The 18,587-nt window shown below is 41.4% G+C and overlaps 2 protein-coding genes and 1 gene segment (V, D, J or C); 2 read left to right on the forward strand and 1 right to left on the reverse strand.

Annotated features, from left to right (window-relative positions):
* Positions 1 to 790, reverse strand: part of LOC139343200 (antigen LPMC-61-like) — a 12,950-nt gene extending 12,160 nt beyond the window's left edge. Inside the window, exon 1 of the mRNA XM_070980692.1 lies at positions 775 to 790. Coding sequence (XP_070836793.1) covers positions 775 to 790 — 16 coding nt within the window. The remainder of the gene's footprint in view (positions 1 to 774) is intronic.
* On the forward strand, positions 789 to 18,216 carry LOC139343215 (immunoglobulin mu heavy chain-like). The segment is given in 7 exon segments: positions 789 to 822; positions 981 to 1,298; positions 15,879 to 15,926; positions 16,204 to 16,500; positions 16,880 to 17,224; positions 17,315 to 17,635; positions 17,717 to 18,216. Coding segments are annotated over 7 exon segments (1,755 nt in total).
* LOC139343087 (uncharacterized) lies at positions 8,441 to 12,630 on the forward strand. The gene is made up of 5 exons (XM_070980487.1): positions 8,441 to 8,489; positions 8,577 to 8,872; positions 9,270 to 9,458; positions 12,182 to 12,236; positions 12,332 to 12,630. The coding sequence occupies exons 1-5, from the start codon at positions 8,441 to 8,443 to the stop codon at positions 12,628 to 12,630; spliced, it is 888 nt and encodes a 295-aa protein (XP_070836588.1).
* Positions 18,217 to 18,587: the final 371 nt, after the last annotated feature.

The following is an 18,587-nucleotide window of genomic DNA, read 5'->3' on the forward strand; positions in this document are numbered from 1 at the left end:
ACCACTAAATGGCAGTCAGTGTCAACATTCTTTCTCCTCTCTCACGATAAGGAGACTTTCATGTCTGCCCATAAAAAAAGCCTGCAACTTTTCATGCAATTAAGACAGAGTTTTTAACAAGTTAGACTTCACCATTAATAATGTTGATCACGTGTCACTAACTATAATCACAGAGACGTCAGTGCTGCTGTTTGTTCAACACAGCTGTACATACTGTATGTAGTTTCTCTCCTCTGACTTTATTAAATATTTGTAGTCACTGCACAGAATAAAATTTGACACTTTCATTTGGTCAAACTATTTCATCAGTTCACAAATGCAATCCACACTTCTACAGGTGGAGGCTTCAACAGCAAGTTGCTGGGTGCAGGTAGTTGGCAGAGGCTGAATGTAGAGGCTTCGGCTTCTGCTGTCTGCAAGAATCAGCAGATGCAAGTTGTTGGAAGAGGCTGGAGGTGGAAGTTTCATCTGCAGTTATCTGCCAGAGTCTGCAGGTACATGTCAGTCCTGCAGGATGCTGAGAGAACTGAAAGGTGCAAGTCTTGGCTAAGCTGTCTGCTAGAATTTACAAATGCAGGAATCTTTAAGATGTTGGCAGATGTTGTGGGTGAAGGTTCTGCTCTCAGCCCTCAGAAACAGGAAAAGTAAATTTTCTGCTGATCTGACTGTAAATGACAATAATTCCAATCTCAATTTTGTCAGATTTTGTCTGCTATAAAGATTTGATATCATGCTGTCAGTTGCAGCAGAAGAAGAGAAGCTCCATCAGATCACCTTCAACATCAACCATGTTCTCTGTAGCTCTGCTGCTGCTGCTGCTGCTGCTGCTGCTGCTGCTGCTGCTGCTGCTGCTGCTGCTGCTGCTGCTGCTGCTGCTGCTGCTGCTGCTGGATCCTGTGAGTCTCACTGAGGCAGAGACACTGACAGTGTCATCACAGCACACCCACTGTTCACTGACACTGATTCAATATTCAACATGTTTTCCTCCACAGGTGTGAAGTGTGAAGAGTTGACACAGCCAGCCTCTGTGACTGTGCAGCCAGGTCAACGTCTGACCATCACCTGTCAGGTCTCTTATTCTGTTAGCGACTACTACACAGCTTGGATCAGACAGCCTGCAGGGAAAAGACTGGAGTGGATTGGACATGCATCTTTTGGAACCACCACAGACTACAAAGATTCACTGAAGAACAAGTTCAGTATTGACTTAGACTCCTCCAGCAACACAGTGACTCTAAATGGACAGAATGTGCAGCCTGGAGACACTGCTGTGTATTACTGTGCCAGAGATCCACAATAACACAAACCATCAGCAGACCTGAATTAAAAACCCCTCAGTACCTATCACTGCTATACTGACAAGACCTAAATGTACTTGTCTGTTAAACAGGATAATGTTGGCAGTTTCACTACTGTGGAGTAATGATGATTTGTAACTTTCTGCAGCTGAACTCAGACAAGGCAGAAGTCATCATCTTTGGTCATGACCACCGAGCAAGCAAACTTGCAACCAAGAGAAAATCTGGACATCACATTGAATTTGGAACTGAGCTTCCAACCACATGTCAACAATCTCATATACATATCTCAAACACAAAATTCAAACTGAGTAGGTTTCAAATTTGAGTTGCTGACATCAAATTTAACTGGCTGGTATCACAAGTCCTACATTATTGTTTCTCAAGACCAACAAAGGGGTTTTGTTTCTCCTGATGTCCTGAAGATGGTCTGAATTCTGAGCACATTATGAGAAAAAAAATTCTATTATACTGTAGTTCAGTAATAGCCACTTTTTGCAAAATGTATAAAAATTGTCAAAGTCATCACATGATGCAGACTGTAGTAACAGTGAAGCACAACCTCCTTGAATAATGTGTTTGTCAACCTGTTGCACAAATTATACTGAAACATGTCAGAGGGACTCTTGGAGGAATGACTGATGTACAGTAAACATTCATTCTGCAGTTTCACCAAACAGTAACTGAGATCCAAGTCAAATCCAGTTCCACACTGTGAGGAGGAGTCAATGCAAAACTCACATGTCTTCCACCTCTACTTATCTGACTGCAGAGAGGAGGACAGAGAACAGTGGACACACAGTTTAACATGATGGACTATAGGACAGGACTGCTGCTTTTAACTCTCTGCTGGGCAGGTGAAGATCTACACTGATCTGAATCTAATATAGCTTTTATTTGTGTCATCAGCTTATTTCACTTGATGTTTTTGTTCCTCTTGACAGGTGTTGATGGTTGGACTCTGACACAATCTGAACCAGTGGTTAAAACGTCTGGAGAATCTCACAGATTGACCTGTACAGCCTCTGGATTCACATTCAGTGACTATGCTATGCAGTGGGTCAGACAGGCTCCTGGAAAAGGACTGGAGTGGATTGCTTACATAAGCAGTGGCAGTGGTAGCACCACTTACTACTCTGAGTCAGTGAAAGGCCGGTTTACCATCTCCAGAGACAACAGCAGAGAGCAGCTGTATCTGCAGATGAACAGTCTGAAGAATGAAGATTCTGCTGAAATCATTGTCCAGATATTAATGAAAGATATACTACATGTACATATTTCGGCCACATCACTGTTTACATTGTTTGGCCTCAAAAGTAAGTCATAATACAGGAGTATAAAATAATTTTTCAATTCCTGTGATAAACACTAAATGACAGTCAGTGATTTTGTCTGATATGATTTTGTCTGCTCAGACTTGATTTCATGCTGTCAGTTGCAGCAGAAGAAGAGAAGCTCCATCAGATCACCTTCAACATCAACCATGTTCTCTGCTGCTGCTGCTGCTGCTGCTGCTGCTGCTGCTGCTGCTGCTGCTGCTGCTGCTGCTGCTGCTGGATCCTGTGAGTCTCACTGAGGCAGAGATACTGACAGTCTGATCACAGCACACCCACTGTTCACTGCTATGACACTGATTCAGTATTCAACATGTTTTCCTCCACAGGTGTGAAGTGTGAAGAGTTGACACAGCCAGCCTCTGTGACTGTGCAGCCAGGTCAACGTCTGACCATCACCTGTCAGGTCTCTTATTCTGTTGGCAGCCACTACACAGCTTGGATCAGACAGCCTGCAGGGAAAAGGATGGAGTGGATTGGACATGTAGCTGTTGGATACACCACATCCTTCAAAGATTCACTGAAGAACAAGTTCAGTATTGACTCAGACTCCTCCAGCAACACAGTGACTCTAAATGGACAGAATGTGCAGCCTGAAGACACTGCTGTGTATTACTGTGCCAGAGAACCACAATAACACAAACCATCAGCAGACCTGAATAAAAGCCTCTCAATTCAATTCAATTCAATTCAATTCAATACACCTTTATTTGCCCCGCAAGGGAAAATTCCAATTTACAGCAGCACCAGTAAAAGATAGAATTAGGTAAAAACAGCAAGTATATATAAAAGAGTGTCGTAAAAATAAGCATTGTCTTAAATTAGAAATTGTATTTGCGGCCTGTTATGTACAGGATGAATTGCAAAGATTATTGCCCCAGTTATTGCCCAGATTATTGCACAGGTAATTTACAGATGATTTACAGATAAATTACTTTCAGCAGTTCTTGTTGTGTAGTCTGACAGCTGCAAGAAGGAATGACCTGCGATACCACTCCTTCACACACTTTGGATGTAGCATCCTCCATCACTGATGGAGCTCCTGAGTGCAGTGAGCGTGTATTGGAGTGGGTGGGAGTCATTGTCTGTCATCCTCCTCTCCCCCACCTCCTCCACCTGTTCCAGAGGGCATCCCAGCACAGAGCTGGCCTTACTGAACAATTTGTCCAGCCTCTTCCTGTCAGCTGCTGTGATGCTGCTCCCCCAGCAGACTACACCGTAGAACAAGGCAGAGGCCACAACAGAGTCATAGAAGGTCTTCAGGAGTGCCCCACGCACCCCAAAAGACCTCAGCCTCCTGAGCAGGTAGAGTCTGCTCTGTCCTTTTTTATAAAGTGCAGTGGTGTTATGAGTCCAGTCCAGTTTGTTGTTCAGATGAACATCCAGGTACTTATAAGATGTCACCATCTCAATGTCCCTTCCCTGGATGTTCACTGGTGATGGGGGAGAGTGCAGGCACCGACGGAAGTCCACAACCAGCTACTTGGTTTTATCCGCATTGATCAGCAGGTGGTTCTGCTGACACCAGTCCACAAAGTCCTGGATGAGTCCCCTGTATGACCTATCGTCCCCATTTGTGATGAGGCCGACAATGGCAGAGTCATCAGAGAACTTCTGCAGGTGGCAGGTGGGTGACAGGTGGGAATAGTCAGCTGTGTAGAGGGTGAAGAGGAACGGTGCCAGCACCATTCCCTGGGGGGCCCCCACACTGCAGAGGACAGTGCCTGACACACAGTCCCGTGTCCTCACATACTGTGGGCGGTTGTAGAGGTAGTCCACTATCCAGCATGTGAGGTGTTGGTCCACTCCCGAAAGCTCCAGCTTGTTTCTCAGGATGGCTGGCTTGATGGTGTTGAAAGCACTGCTGAGGTCCAGGAAAAGGACCCAAACACAGCTCCCAGGCGACTCCAGGTGAGACAGGGCTCGATGGAGCAGGAAGATGAGGGCATCGTCCACTCCGATGCCAGGCTGGTACGCAAACTGCAGGGGGTCCATGGACGAGCTCACCAGGGGGCGCTGGTGGGCAAGGACCAGCCGCTCCAAGGCCTTCATGAGGTGCGATGTTAGTGCCTGTCGTGGAATGTGAAGGCCAAATGCACAAACCACAATCAGGCCAAAACACTCAAAAACAGCCGTCCAATTGTTTCAGAGAAATCTTCCTTTAAAAAAAAAAAAAAAGTCCAATAAAGATTAAAAAAAGTGTAAAAATAACAAGGTGTCCAATAAAGATGAAAAGGTGTTGAATAAAAATAAAAAGGTGTCCAATAAAACTCTGCATGAGTCAGAAGTCCAAGGAGCAAAGTACTTTATTGCCAGCAATAAAGGGGAACACATTCAGAAACGCACAGAGTGCAATCCTGACGAACTCCGACTTACAATGGTCAGTGCCCTGTCTTTTATACACTTCAGCTAGGTGTTTACCACGCCCTGAGGGCATCTTTTGTTTTTTTGTGAGTTGCTTCTCATCTTACACCATAAAGTCATCTCAGGGCGGCCGCTCTGACCTTAAATCCCCTATCTTTCCCACATTTGCATTGTTGCATCAAAGGTGCATCCCAAGGATGTATTCTCTTTATTTTCTCTCTATTCTTTCCAAATTACATCATTATCTTTTAGGCTTTTCCATACTAAAAATAAAAAAAGGTTTATAACTTTATTGCAGGCACAGAGTGTATAACAGAAAGCATAAAAACAATACTTTGGTCATTAAGTGCACATAAAGTGATTATGAGAACTTTCAATCCTTCAGTGATTATAGTAAACACACAATTATAAAGAATACATGCTTTAAGGTTACTTCAGGACAGCGAGGGTATGTTAGGTCACACAGAGTAGCAGCTGCCCGAACACCTGCAAGGCCACGAGGTGCATCTCAAGATCTCAGACTACGAGCACTCTCCTGTCATATATTCATGATCCTCAAAACCTCAGACCATGAGCATTCTCCTTCTGTCATATCCATGATCTCTCCGCCCTCTGTCACAGTGTATCACAGATTCACGCTCAGTATATCGGCTGTGGCCAGGTGTCACTCTGAGGGCAGTGCATCACAGTATTACACTTCATCAGAGCTACTATAATATCAGGCTCAACAAATCAATCTTCTTCAGTCATTTGCTACCATTGATTATAACATTATGTTCTATTTCTTCAGTGGATACATATCATCATCACACATCTGTTAGAAAAAAATTACACTACATGCCACCTGTTACGGTCAGAGACAAGGAAGGCCAGGACCCAAAATGCAGAGACAAAAATACTAAGAATTTATTAAACAAAGTACAACAAAAATCTCCTTAGACAGGGGAAAATGCTCACAAGCAAAAAACGAACTAAGAATCACCACAGAGGGGAAAAAACGGAATAAACACAGAGTAGCAAAACAAAACTCAGAACTCACCAGAAAAGAACCGGGAGGCAAACTACAAAATGTAAACCAAAGGCGACTATGAAAAAGTCTCACAGTGACAGAACACCAGCGATCAGGAAAACAATGCACACAGGAGGAGCAAGATCAAGAGACAAGCAGACACCGGGCGAGCCGCGCACTAGAGAAACTGAGAGAATAGTCCGGCACAGGAGTGAAGCACGGGGCAGCTTAAGAAGCCGGGTTGATTATCTGATGAGGTGCAGGTGCGACTCTGGAGCATGCTCCCTAGTAGATCGGCCCGCCTCTCTCTCCCACTCCAACCTGCTGTGGGCGTAACAAAGAAACGCAGCATCAGTCGTAGGCAGTGAAGCAGAGGAAACACACAGTGGCCAAAACCACAGCCATCACACCACCGGCCTGTAGCAGCTAGGGTCCTTGGGATGTGGGGTCTTTGGCACCTCTCAGTCCCTATCACTGCTACACTGACAATGGGCAAATGTATTTATCATGTAAAACAGGATAATGTTGGCAGTTGGCAGATTCACTACAATTCAGAATTGATGATTTGTGACTTTCTGCAGCTGAACTCAGACAAGACAGATGTCATCATCTTTGGTCATGCAAAATGTATAAACATTAGCAAAGTCATCATATGATGCAGACTGTAGTAACAGTGAAGCACAACCTCCTTGAATAATGTGTTAGTCAACCTGTTGCACAAATTATACTGAAACATGTCAGAGAGACTCTTGGAGGAATGACTGATGTACAGTAAACATTCATTCTACATTTTCATCAAGCAGTAACTGAGATCCAAGTCAAATCCAGTTCCTCTCTGTGAGGAGGAGTCAATGCAAAACTCACATGTCTTCCACCTCTACTTATCTGACTGCAGAGAGGAGGACAGAGAACAGTGGACACACAGTTTAACATGATGGACTATAGGACAGGACTGCTGCTTTTAACTCTCTGCTGGGCAGGTGAAGATCTACACTGATCTGAATCTAATATAGCTTTTATTTGTGTCATCAGCTTATTTCACTTGATGTTTTATTCCTCTTGACAGGTGTTGATGGTCAGACTCTGACACAATCTGAAGCAGTGGTTAAAACGTCTGGAGAATCTCACAGATTGACCTGTACAGCCTCTGGATTCACACTCAGCAGCCACTGGATGAGCTGGGTCAGACAGGCTCCTGGAAAAGGACTGGAGTGGATTGCTGCTATCAGTTATGGTGGTAGCAGCAGCAAATCCTACTCTGAGACAATGAAAGGCCGGTTTACCATCTCCAGTCTGATCACAGCACACCCACTGTTCACTGCTATGACACTGATTCAATATTCAACATGTTTTCCTCCACAGGTGTGAAGTGTGTACAGTTGACACAGCCAGCCTCTGTGACTGTGCAGCCAGGTCAACGTCTGACCATCACCTGTCAGGTCTCTTATTCTGTTAGCGGCTACTACACAGGTTGGTTCAGACAGCCTGCAGGGAAAGGACTGGAGTGGATTGGACATGCAGCTGTTGGATCCACCACACACTACAAAGATTCACTGAAGAACAAGTTCAGTATTGACTTAGACTCCTCCAGCAACACAGTGACTCTAAATGGACAGAATGTGCAGCCTGAAGACACTGCTGTGTATTACTGTGCCAGAGATCCACAATAACACAAACCATCAGCAGACCTGAATTAAAAACCCCTCAGTACCTATCACTGCTACACTGACAATCCACAAATGTACTTATCCTTTCAACCAGATAATGTTGGCTGTTTAATGAAGTGCTTCACTTGAATTGAGAAATGATGATTTGTAACTTTCTGCAGCTGAACTCAGACAAGACAGAAGTCATCATCTTTGGTCATGACCACCAAGCAAGCAAACTTGCAACCAAGAGAAAATCTACACTCAGAAATCTAGACATCACATTCAATTTGCAACTGAGCTTCTAACCACATGTCAACAATCTCATACACATATCTCAAACACAAAATTCAAACTTAGTAGGTTTCAAATTTAGAGTTGCCTAAATCAAAGGTAGCTGGCTGGCATCACAACTCCTATATCATTGTTTCTCAAGACCAACAAAGGAGTTTTCTTTGTCCTGATGTCCTGAAGATGGTCTGAATTCTGAGCACATTGTTAGAAAATATTTATCTATTATACTGTAGTTTAGTAATAGCCACTTACTGCAAAATGTAGAAACATTGTCAAATGGTGGAAATTATACTGAAACATGTCAGAGGGACTCTTGGAGGAATGACTGATGTACAGTAAACATTCATTCTGCAGTTTCATCAAACAGTAACTGAGATCCAAGTCAAATCCAGTTCCTCTCTGTGAGGAGGAGTCAATGCAAAACTCACATGTCTTCCACCTCTACTTATCTGACTGCAGAGAGGAGGACAGAGAACAGTGGACACACAGTTTAACATGATGGACTATAGGACAGGACTGCTGCTTTTAACTCTCTGCTGGGCAGGTGAAGATCTACACTGATCTGAATCTAATATAGCTTTTATTTGTGTCATCAGCTTATTTCACTTGATGTTTTTATTCCTCTTGACAGGTGTTGATGGTCAGACTCTGACACAATCTGAAGCAGTGGTTAAAACGTCTGGAGAATCTCACAGATTGACCTGTACAGCCTCTGGATTCACATTCAGTCACTACGCTATGAACTGGGTCAGACAGGCTCCTGGAAAAGCACTGGAGTGGATCTCTTCTATCAGTAGTGGTGGTGGCAGCACTATCCACTACTCTGAGTCAGTGCAAGGCCGGTTTACCATCTCCAGAGACGACAGCAGACAGCAGCTGTATCTGCAGATGAACAGTCTGAAGACTGAAGATTCTGCTGCAATCATTGTCCAGACATGAACAAAAGTTATACTACGTGTACATATTTCAGCCTTCTGTTTGCAAGAATCAGCAGATGGAAGTTGTTGGAAGAGGCTGGAGTTGGAGGTTTCACCTGCAGTTATCTGCCAGAATCTGCAGGTACATGTCAGTCCTGCAGGATGCTGAGAGAACCTATAGGTAGAAGTTCAACATCAACCATGTTCTCTGCTGCTGCTGCTGCTGCTGCTGCTGCTGCTGCTGCTGCTGCTGGGTCCTGTGAGTCTCACTGAGGCAGAGACACTGACAGTCTGATCACAGCACACCCACTGTTCACTGCTATGACACTGATTCAATATTCAACATGTTTTCCTCCACAGGTGTGAAGTGTGAACAGTTGACACAGCCAGCCTCTGTGACTGTGCAGCCAGGTCAACGTCTGACCATCACCTGTCAGGTCTCTTATTCTCTTAGCAGCTACTTTACAGGTTGGATCAGACAGCCTACAGGGAAAGGACTGGAGTGGATTGGATATGCAGCTGTTGGATCCACCACATTCTACAACAATTCACTGAAGAACAAGTTCAGTATTGACTCAGACTCCTCCAGCAACACAGTGACTCTGAACAGACAGAATGTGCAGCCTGAAGACACTGCTGTGTATTACTGTGCCAGAGATCCACAATAACACAAACCATCAGTAAATGTGAATAAAAGCCCCTCAGTACCTATCACTGCTACACTGACAATCCACAAACATACTTGTCCTTTCAAAGGGATAATGTTGGCAGTTTAATGGATTGATTCACTTCTATTGAGAAATGATGATTTGTAACTTTCTGCAGTTGAACTCAGACAAGACAGAAGTCATAATCTTGGTTTATCTTGGTTGCAAGTTTGCTTGCTCGGTCACTGAGCAAGCAAACTTGCAACCAAGATAAAATCTACAGCCAGAAATCTAGACATCACATTCAATTTGCAACTGAGCTTCCAACCACATGTCAACAATTTCATTAAGTCCTGTTACTTCTGCCTATGAAATATAACCAACAATAATCAGCTTTGTCTTTTCCTGACTTAGAAAGGCTCATTCCTGTCTTTGTCTTTTCAGGCCTTTTTCAGTCCTCAGTGGTTCAGCAAAGATCCAAAGGGGTGCGTGTGTGTGTGTGTGTGTGTGTGTGTGTGTGTGTGTGTGTGTGTGTGTGTGTGAGAGAGAGAGAGAGAGAGAGAGAGAGAGAGAGAGAGAGAGAGAGAGAGAGAGAGAGAGAGAGAGACCGTGGGCCATGGATTAGATTCAAGGACCAAAGCCTGTACTGCATCCCACCTATGGGAGATGAAATGCTGAACAACATGCCGGTAAGTATTTTTTTTGTTTTAGGATGGTATGTTTATGCACAGTAAAACGAACATATCTTTTTCCACACTGTTCGCAGGATATCAAATATATGCAATTTTTGGAAGCAACATTCCCTTGTTTAGCAGTTCTGAAAACTGTCTGTTCGGACAAGTCATATACCCACTCCTGTTGTTTAAAATAATTCTTCTGTGGGCCAGAAGATCATTGTGACCCAGATTTGACCTTTGACCTCACCAGGTATTGCTGGAGATTCTTATTTTTCCTAAAAGCAGCATTAATTCTGACCTCATTATCAGGTGAATTTGACCTCATGCTAACCTCCAAATTATTCTTAATATGCCTGACTAATTGTACTGTTGAGGTGAATAAGTGGTGACAAAGGGCAGAGCTGTGGTAACCTGTATGGGTTTAACCTGCAAGAAAGTTTTAAAACAGTTCCTAAGGAAAGTCCTAGAGTACCCCCTGGTGGACAAAGCAGAGAATAACGTTTTTGTAGCCTGCTTGAAATCTTCAGGTTGTGTACAGATTCTGTGAAATCGTAATAGCTGAGATTTAATTAGGCCTGCAAAAGTATGCTTAGGGTGATGACTGCTCTTATGCAAAAGTGCATGCGTGTCCGTATCCTTGAAATAAACCTTAATGTCCAATTGGTTGTGTGTTGTAAATTTGGGGTCCTTAAATGTAGTGGTATCGAAAAAAATCAACTGAATTGTGATGAGTAGTGGACTGATTGATCTCTAACAACTGAAATAGTTCCTTCTAGGTCTTTTCTTATCATAATGTTGACATAAAATATTCTTAATAGCTAAGATACCCTCCTGTATATGAATACTAGGGTAAAGGCTATCTACATCAATAGTGAATAATATGGAATTATTAGGGATAACTAGATCTTTAATCTTATTTATAAAATCATATGTATCTTTAATATAACTCTTATGTTTTTTTTGGCCAGAGGGTTCAAATAGTAGTCAATAAACTCAGCAGATCTATAAGTTTCACTGCTACAGTCAAAAACTATAGGGCGCCCTGGGGGGGATCTGGAAGGGCTTACTCCAGCTAGCAGGATCATGGATTTTGGGGAGCAAATAAAACCGCCTAGCTCTAGGCTGAGAGTCCCCAATAAGATAATTACATTGTTTAGAAGTGATTAATTTCTTCTCATGTATTTTATGAAATATTTGAGTTATTAAAGTTTTAAATAAATAGGTTTATCTAATTTGGAATAATATCTCTTATCATTTAATTGTCTGTATCCCTCCCATAAATACTGCTCAAGATCCATGACTACTACCACGCTGCCCTTATCTGCCGGTTTAATAACAATATCTCTATTCTGTATAAGCTCTTTCAAAGCCAAGTTTTCTTCAGGTGTTAGATTAGACTCAGTTCTTATTATTTGAAATGAGTTATGAAAATAATCAAGATCTAGTTTAATCAAATTACGAAATATGGATGGGTATCTTGACATCTGGAGGAGTCCATTTGGAGCCGGGGGTAAAGGGCTGTTTTTCAGAGATTCCCTCATCACCATAATAAGCAAGGAGTTTAAGTCTCCTGTGGTAATTTTGGAGGTCAAGCCTGGCTTGAGGTCTGATATTTTTATTGCTGCCCCTAGTGGGAATGAAATTTAAAGCTCTGTTCAAAAGAGAAAGCTGTGCATTTGTTAATGTAGTCTTTTTAGCCAAAACCATGACATTTTTGGCAGAGTCAAGATTTTGTATGATGATAATTCAGCTGCGGTTATGTTTAATATTGTTTGTTGGATGGTGTGCTGATCTACTTCAAACAGAAAATTCAAACTAAGTAGGTTTAAATTTTAGATTTGCCTAATTCAAATTTAACTGGCTGGTGTCACAGTAACTGAGATCCAAGTCAAATCCAGTTCCACACTGTGAGGAGGAGTCAATGCAAAACTCACATGTCTTCCACCTCTACTTATCTGACTGCAGAGAGGAGGACAGAGAACAGTGGACACACAGTTTAACATGATGGACTATAGTACAGGACTGCTGCTTTTAACTCTCTGCTGGGCAGGTGAAGATCTACACTGATCTTGAGATGATGTTTTCTTAACAAAATTATCAGCTTAAAGCAAATGACTGCTGTGTACTTGTTTTTTGTCTTAACAGGTGTTCATGGTGGTCTGACAGAATCTGAAGCAGTGGCTAAAAGGTCTGGAGAACACCACAGACTGACCTGTACAGCCTCTGGATTCACATTCAGTGTTTACGATATGCACTGGATCAGACAGGCTCCTGGAAAAGGGCTGGATTGGGTTTCATTTGTTGGTAGTGGTAACACCAAATACTACTCTCCGTCAGTGAAAGGCCGGTTTACCATCTCCAGAGACAACAGCAGACAGCAGGTGTATCTGCAGATGAACAGTCTGAAGACTGAAGATTCTGCTGTTTATTATTGTGCTCGATAGCCACAGTGAGACAGGAAGGAGCAACGCTGTACAAAAACTCAACATGTCAAAACAACTTGAAGCTTTCTGCTTTTCACGCGCTCACAGTCTCACATTCAGTTTCAATAAAGTTTTTACGCAGCACTAATCAGAAATACTAATGTAACACATACATGAAATATTATGTTCTGAAAACGTAAATGTGAAGACTTGTCTCATTTTTTTGACTTATGGTAGGTATTTTGTGAAGAATAAATAAAATTTAAGAAACTTCAACACTACTTTTAACAGATTTTACTGACTCTTAATTATTTATTGGTTCAACAATCGACTTTGTGTTTGCAACTACTGAGTGACTGCTGCTCTGACAGCTGCTTGCTAGCTTAGTTGGCTTTGTTATAGCCTTAGCTAGCCAGCTAATTATTTTGACTGAATAAACTACAAATGGCAAACTTAAGAGATCTCTGATCTCATCTCCCTGCACATCATTATCTTCATATGGCAAGCAGGCTCAGCATACTGAACGAATCAGAGTTTCCTGGAACAGGTTGAACACCTCTGGGCTCCGTCCTCACTGCATAATGTACCTTTTCTGCCAAGGCCACCTTGTCAAGGATTAACTTGCACAGTGAATTTGGTCATTTTGGTCATTGGCCAGCCACCATGCAGCAGTGTTCAGGAGGTTCCACAAAGAACCTCTGAGAATGTGGATGTCAAGAGGGGCCGGTCAGAGAGATACCCGTTTCTAAACCAGCTGTACCTGGTAATCGCCTTTTTTGGAGCAGCCCTCCAGGAGACTGACAACATCCATGGTCATTTCACAGTTAATTACCAATAATCAAAATCAGGCTTATTTTCCTCTTCCTCACTATTTATGAACTGATTAATTCCACAATCTCAAACAAATGTAACTTCTGTTGTTTTTTATCTACACTATCTTCCAGGATAGGATAAAAGCACAGGCATCATGTAGGCATTACCTAGGCCGCCACCTTCTGGTGGGCACTGGTTGAAAAATTAAAAAAATTAAAAAATCAATTAATTAATGTAGGTTGCTGGGCACCCTTCCACATTTTCTTTCTCATTTTCATTTTATATGTTACCAGACTACCATGAAAAGATATTATCATTTATCACGATATTATCATGGCAGTTATGCTTAGTTATTGTATATTTTAATGGTGACACTTGAAATTTGCTTCTGTCGATATGAATGATAGTGACAAACAAAAAGTCTGAGGCCAAGGTTAGTTGTTAGTACAAAAGGAAATCACTAAAACAGCGACAATGTGGCAGCTGCATCAGTACCATAGACAGCACTACACAAGACTGTGACAGCATGCAGTTCGGGCATATTTTATCCCACTCTCACATATCTATTAGTTGATATTGGAAAACACACGTTGAAAAAGAAGAAATATTTTTAATCACCTAAAATCTGAAAAACAATACAGGAAGCAACGTACACAAATTGAATGCAACTAATATGATTGTAGAGTATCTGCTACCTGAAACCCAATATGAAGGTGTAGGTGTGGCGTACAGAGGTTTTAACTTTTATGTCCCAAAAGGCATATGTTACTTTTTGTAAGTGTTTGTAATGTCTGTCCATAACTTATTGATTTCGGTTGGTGACTGTCATTTATGTCCCCATTTTTAACTAAGTGTTAACTACTATTGAGGTGGCTGTCACATTTCTTGACAGCAGATGTATTTGATATGATATTTTTGAGTTCTTGTCCCCTGTGTTGAATGTTATGAAAGGGTTGTCAGGATGGCCTGTGCAGAGTGGAGTTTTTGTTTGGAGTTATGTCACAGTGCAGGATACAGCAGCGGCCACAGTGATACATCCTGTGACAAAAACCTCTTTCCACTGAGGCCGAAATGTGGTGCTGATCCGGAAAACAAGATGGTGAGATATGAGTCTGGCAAATCTTCTTAGGAACAACAGAGATGTTTAAAGATTGATGATAACAATAATAAGAAAACCTGGCCTAAACTGAACTGAGACACAAAGTCATAGTGCCGTCAAGAAAGAGAGAGGATATGCACAAAAATAAGCCATTTCCCACGTTTATTAGACGGGTTGTATTCAGTCGCACAGTTGAAGGGTAAATTGAATTTATGTGTAATTGTCTTTTGTTTGTTAGATAAGAGATAAAAGATAAGTTTTCCTTTATATTAGCAACGATAGTATATTTGACATCCTGAAAACAAATAGAAGAGGACTAAATCGTTTTTTTCACTCAGTTAATTCGATGTCAGGCTAATTAAAGTATGTTAAAGTGAGTTAATGGGCACCATGGTCACAAATTAAAGGTCAATAACGTTGAAGTTATCATATAAACTAGTATTTTTGCCTTAACTTCAATGCACTTCTATAACACACACATTTAGACTTAGAAATAGTTTCAAAAGAGGAACAAAAATGTGTACATGTTGGACTTGTGGTTGTCAACGTCCTTACTGGTTAATATTGATGTAACAGAGGAAACAATGCTCACCACCACAGGTGCTTCCTCATCAGTTAACAAAGGGAAACTTCAGACTGGAATTACATGTTTTGAATGTGGAAATAATGTAACAATTAAATTCTGATCAATACCATTTGTTTATACCGCAGCACAAGGTGAAGCAGTACCGCTGAGAAGTGGCCATTTAAAATGAAAAAAGTATGCTGATTTTCAATTCAGTAACTGGAATGTAACACACTTTTTTAATCTAAATGTTAAAAATAAGGACTTAAGTGAAGTTATATCAAGCTTAATAGCAATTTGAGCTGAATGAAGTGGATGCAGTTGTGTAAATTCCATGCTGTAGGAACTGGAGCTGACAGGAGGGTCTGATAGAGAGGAAGTCTACACTAACCATCAGCAAGCACTCATAATTTAATGTAATGCAGACCACAGGAAATAGATACCTCAAGGGAAGTGGTTAAGGAACAATGGGAACTGAAAACATACATGTGAAACAACACTTTTAGTATTTTTATTAGAAGTACATTATAATATATCACTATCATGGCTAATTTTACAACTGGGGGAAAGGGACAAAGGCCACAGTAAGTTCTGGTAAGTAATAATAAAATATATTCTGAGTGAAGACAATTTAGCATTTTAATTAAATCTCGGATATAATTTACAGCAAAAACAAGTCATCATTGTTAATGTTTGCTATTAATTTGCTGAATAGATACAATAATTTATTAGCCAATAAAAGATGTAAGGTATTTTTGTACATAAGTCCTGTTGAAATCAGTCACTGTGATGACTACTTTGACTACTGGGGAAAAGGAACGATGGTCACCGTCACATCAGGTAAAATCAGCTTCTTCAGTCTTTCTATGGAAAATGTGGTAATTACACTTTTTAATATAGTGTATTTCAACCTCAGTGGCATCAGAGGCATCTTTAAGGTGCTAGTTTTTGTATGTTGGATGTGTTGATATTTGACACTGTAACGGTGCTTTTGACTACTGGGGGAAAGGCACGATGGTCACCGTTACATCAGGTAAGCCAGTCAGATTTTACATATTATACAGAGTATATATTTTGATTTAAAAACAGGTTTCCACATTTGTTTTTTCTGTCTTAGCAACTTCAGTTCAACCAACTGTGTTTCCTCTGCTGCAATGTGGTTCTGACACTGGAGACATGATCACTCTTGGCTGTCTTGCCACCGGCTTCACACCCTCCTCAGTGGCCTTCTCATGGACCAAAAATCGCGTGGCCTTGACAGACTTCATTCAGTATCCTCCAGTTCAGAAAGGCAACTCTTATACAGGAGTCAGTCAAATCCAAGTGAGGAGACAGGACTGGGAAGGACCTGATCCTTTCCAATGTGCCGTGACTCATCCAGCGGGAAATGGCCAAGTTGATTTCATCAAGCCAAGTAAGACTTATGCTGAGTCATATATAAATAGTTGTAGTAGTTGGTTTGAAATCGAGCAGGTTTACGTATTTTATTTTGTGCAATAAATTTATGGTTTTCAATTCACACAATTCATGCAATAAAAGCCGTTCATCCAGCTCAGAATTCTTTGTGCAAAAAACAAAAGGAAGACAGAAAAGACAGGGACAAAATCATAATAATAATGTTATTAGAGACAGAATTTACCACACCTTTGTAAATTTATCCCAACTCCTGTTGAAACATGTGAGCTGAACATAAATGTAGGGCAGTACAAATAGTCATATTGTAAATAAAATTTACACTGTTGCACATTTTTCATATATATCCCTGCATTTATATTTGTGTGTGTGTTTTTCAGAGGTGATTTATGAGTTGCCAACTCTTACGGTGTTGGTCTCCTCTGATGAGGAAAAAGAGGCTTCCTTCTCCTGCTTTGCCAAAGATTTTTCACCAGAACATCATGAGATTAAATGGCTGAAAAATAATGAGGACATCACCAGCAAAATATACGAGATCAAAACACCTCCTCAGGACAGAAAGGACGAGAATGGAACTACACTGTTCAGTGCTGCAAGTTTTCTTAAGGTACCGTCCAGTGATTGGAGACAGGATGGCACTACTTTTACATGTCAGTTTAACGGGAAAGATGAAATTGGTGCAACATTTGTGAATTCATCTGTGACCTACACAAGTAATCATGGATGTGAGTAAAATTTCAACTGATGTTTTGGGGGGATTTTTTGGGGGGGTTGCCAATTTCTGTACAATAATTGTCCATTAATTCCTCACTCAGCATGTTTCTTCAGCACTGAAGCAGATGTGGACATGAAGCTCACTGGCCCCACACTGGAGGACATGTTTTTACACAAAAAAGGAAAGATAATATGTCAAATCCAGGTAAACAGGCCATCTCTCGGGAAGATTTGGTGGGAAGATGAACATGGAAATGAAATGGTTGGTTCATCAGTGAAGCCTGTTCAAGATAAAAGAAACACATTCAAACTCTCGCTTGACATCTCGTATGACGAATGGAGTCACGGGATGAAGCGCTACTGCGTTGTCGAACATTCAGAGTGGCTTGAGCCATTTAAGAAGCTCTATGAGAAGAATAATGGTAAGAAAAGCTCTTCCTCATCATGTTATGAGTGTATTTTGTAGCAGGGCAGGAGGCCTAATTGTTCTCTCATGCTTTCAGGAGGACAGACTCAGCGTCCTTCAGTGTTTATGCTGCCTCCAGTAGAACATACTAGAAAAGAAAGAGTGACCCTGACTTGCTATGTGAAAGACTTCTTCCCTCAGGAAGTTTTTGTGTCTTGGCTTGTTGATGACGAGGAAGCAGACTCAAACTATGAGTCCCACACCACAAACCCTGTAGCAAATAATGGATCCTATTCTGTTTATGGCCAGTTATTGCTCAGCCGTGAGCAGTGGCAAAAGAACGACGTGGTGTACAGCTGTGTAGTTCACCACGAGTCTATGGTTAACACAACTAAAGCTATCGTCAGGTCCATCGAGCAAAGAACATTTGAGAAAACCAACCTGGTCAACCTCAACATGAACATCCCTGAAGCATGCAAGGCTCAGTAGATGTTACTTTGTGTCGCTGTGTCTTCTGCTGTTTGTTGAATGTTTGTTGCTTGTGATGTGACATTGTGTTTGTCTTTTCAATGCAGACTCAAAATCCAAATAAAAAAAGCACTCTGCTGATGTATGTCCCATGCAGTTCATGTCTTTATTAAACCATTTTTTTTTTTTTAGCTCCATGTTTATTCTAAGTGTACTGTCTAATCACAATCACTAAGTGTAGATATCAGCTCGATGACAATAATAATATATCAAATCATCATCATCATGCTGTTTTCACCAGAAGAACTCCACCACCACCCTACTAAATTTAGTAAAAACTTGTCTTTGTGTATGTGTGTTTCCTCTGCTGGGTCTTGCCCTCTTAACACAAAACAGATACTTATTCATGGTTGATCTCCAGCGCTCTGATCTCTGATGAATATGCTGATTGGCAAGCTTATGATGAGGTCTTTCAAAAGCAATTTAGGATCATTGTAGGA

The sequence above is a fragment of the Chaetodon trifascialis genome, chromosome 15 (genome assembly GCF_039877785.1).
Source record: "Chaetodon trifascialis isolate fChaTrf1 chromosome 15, fChaTrf1.hap1, whole genome shotgun sequence".
Taxonomy (NCBI): Eukaryota; Metazoa; Chordata; class Actinopteri; order Chaetodontiformes; family Chaetodontidae; genus Chaetodon; species Chaetodon trifascialis.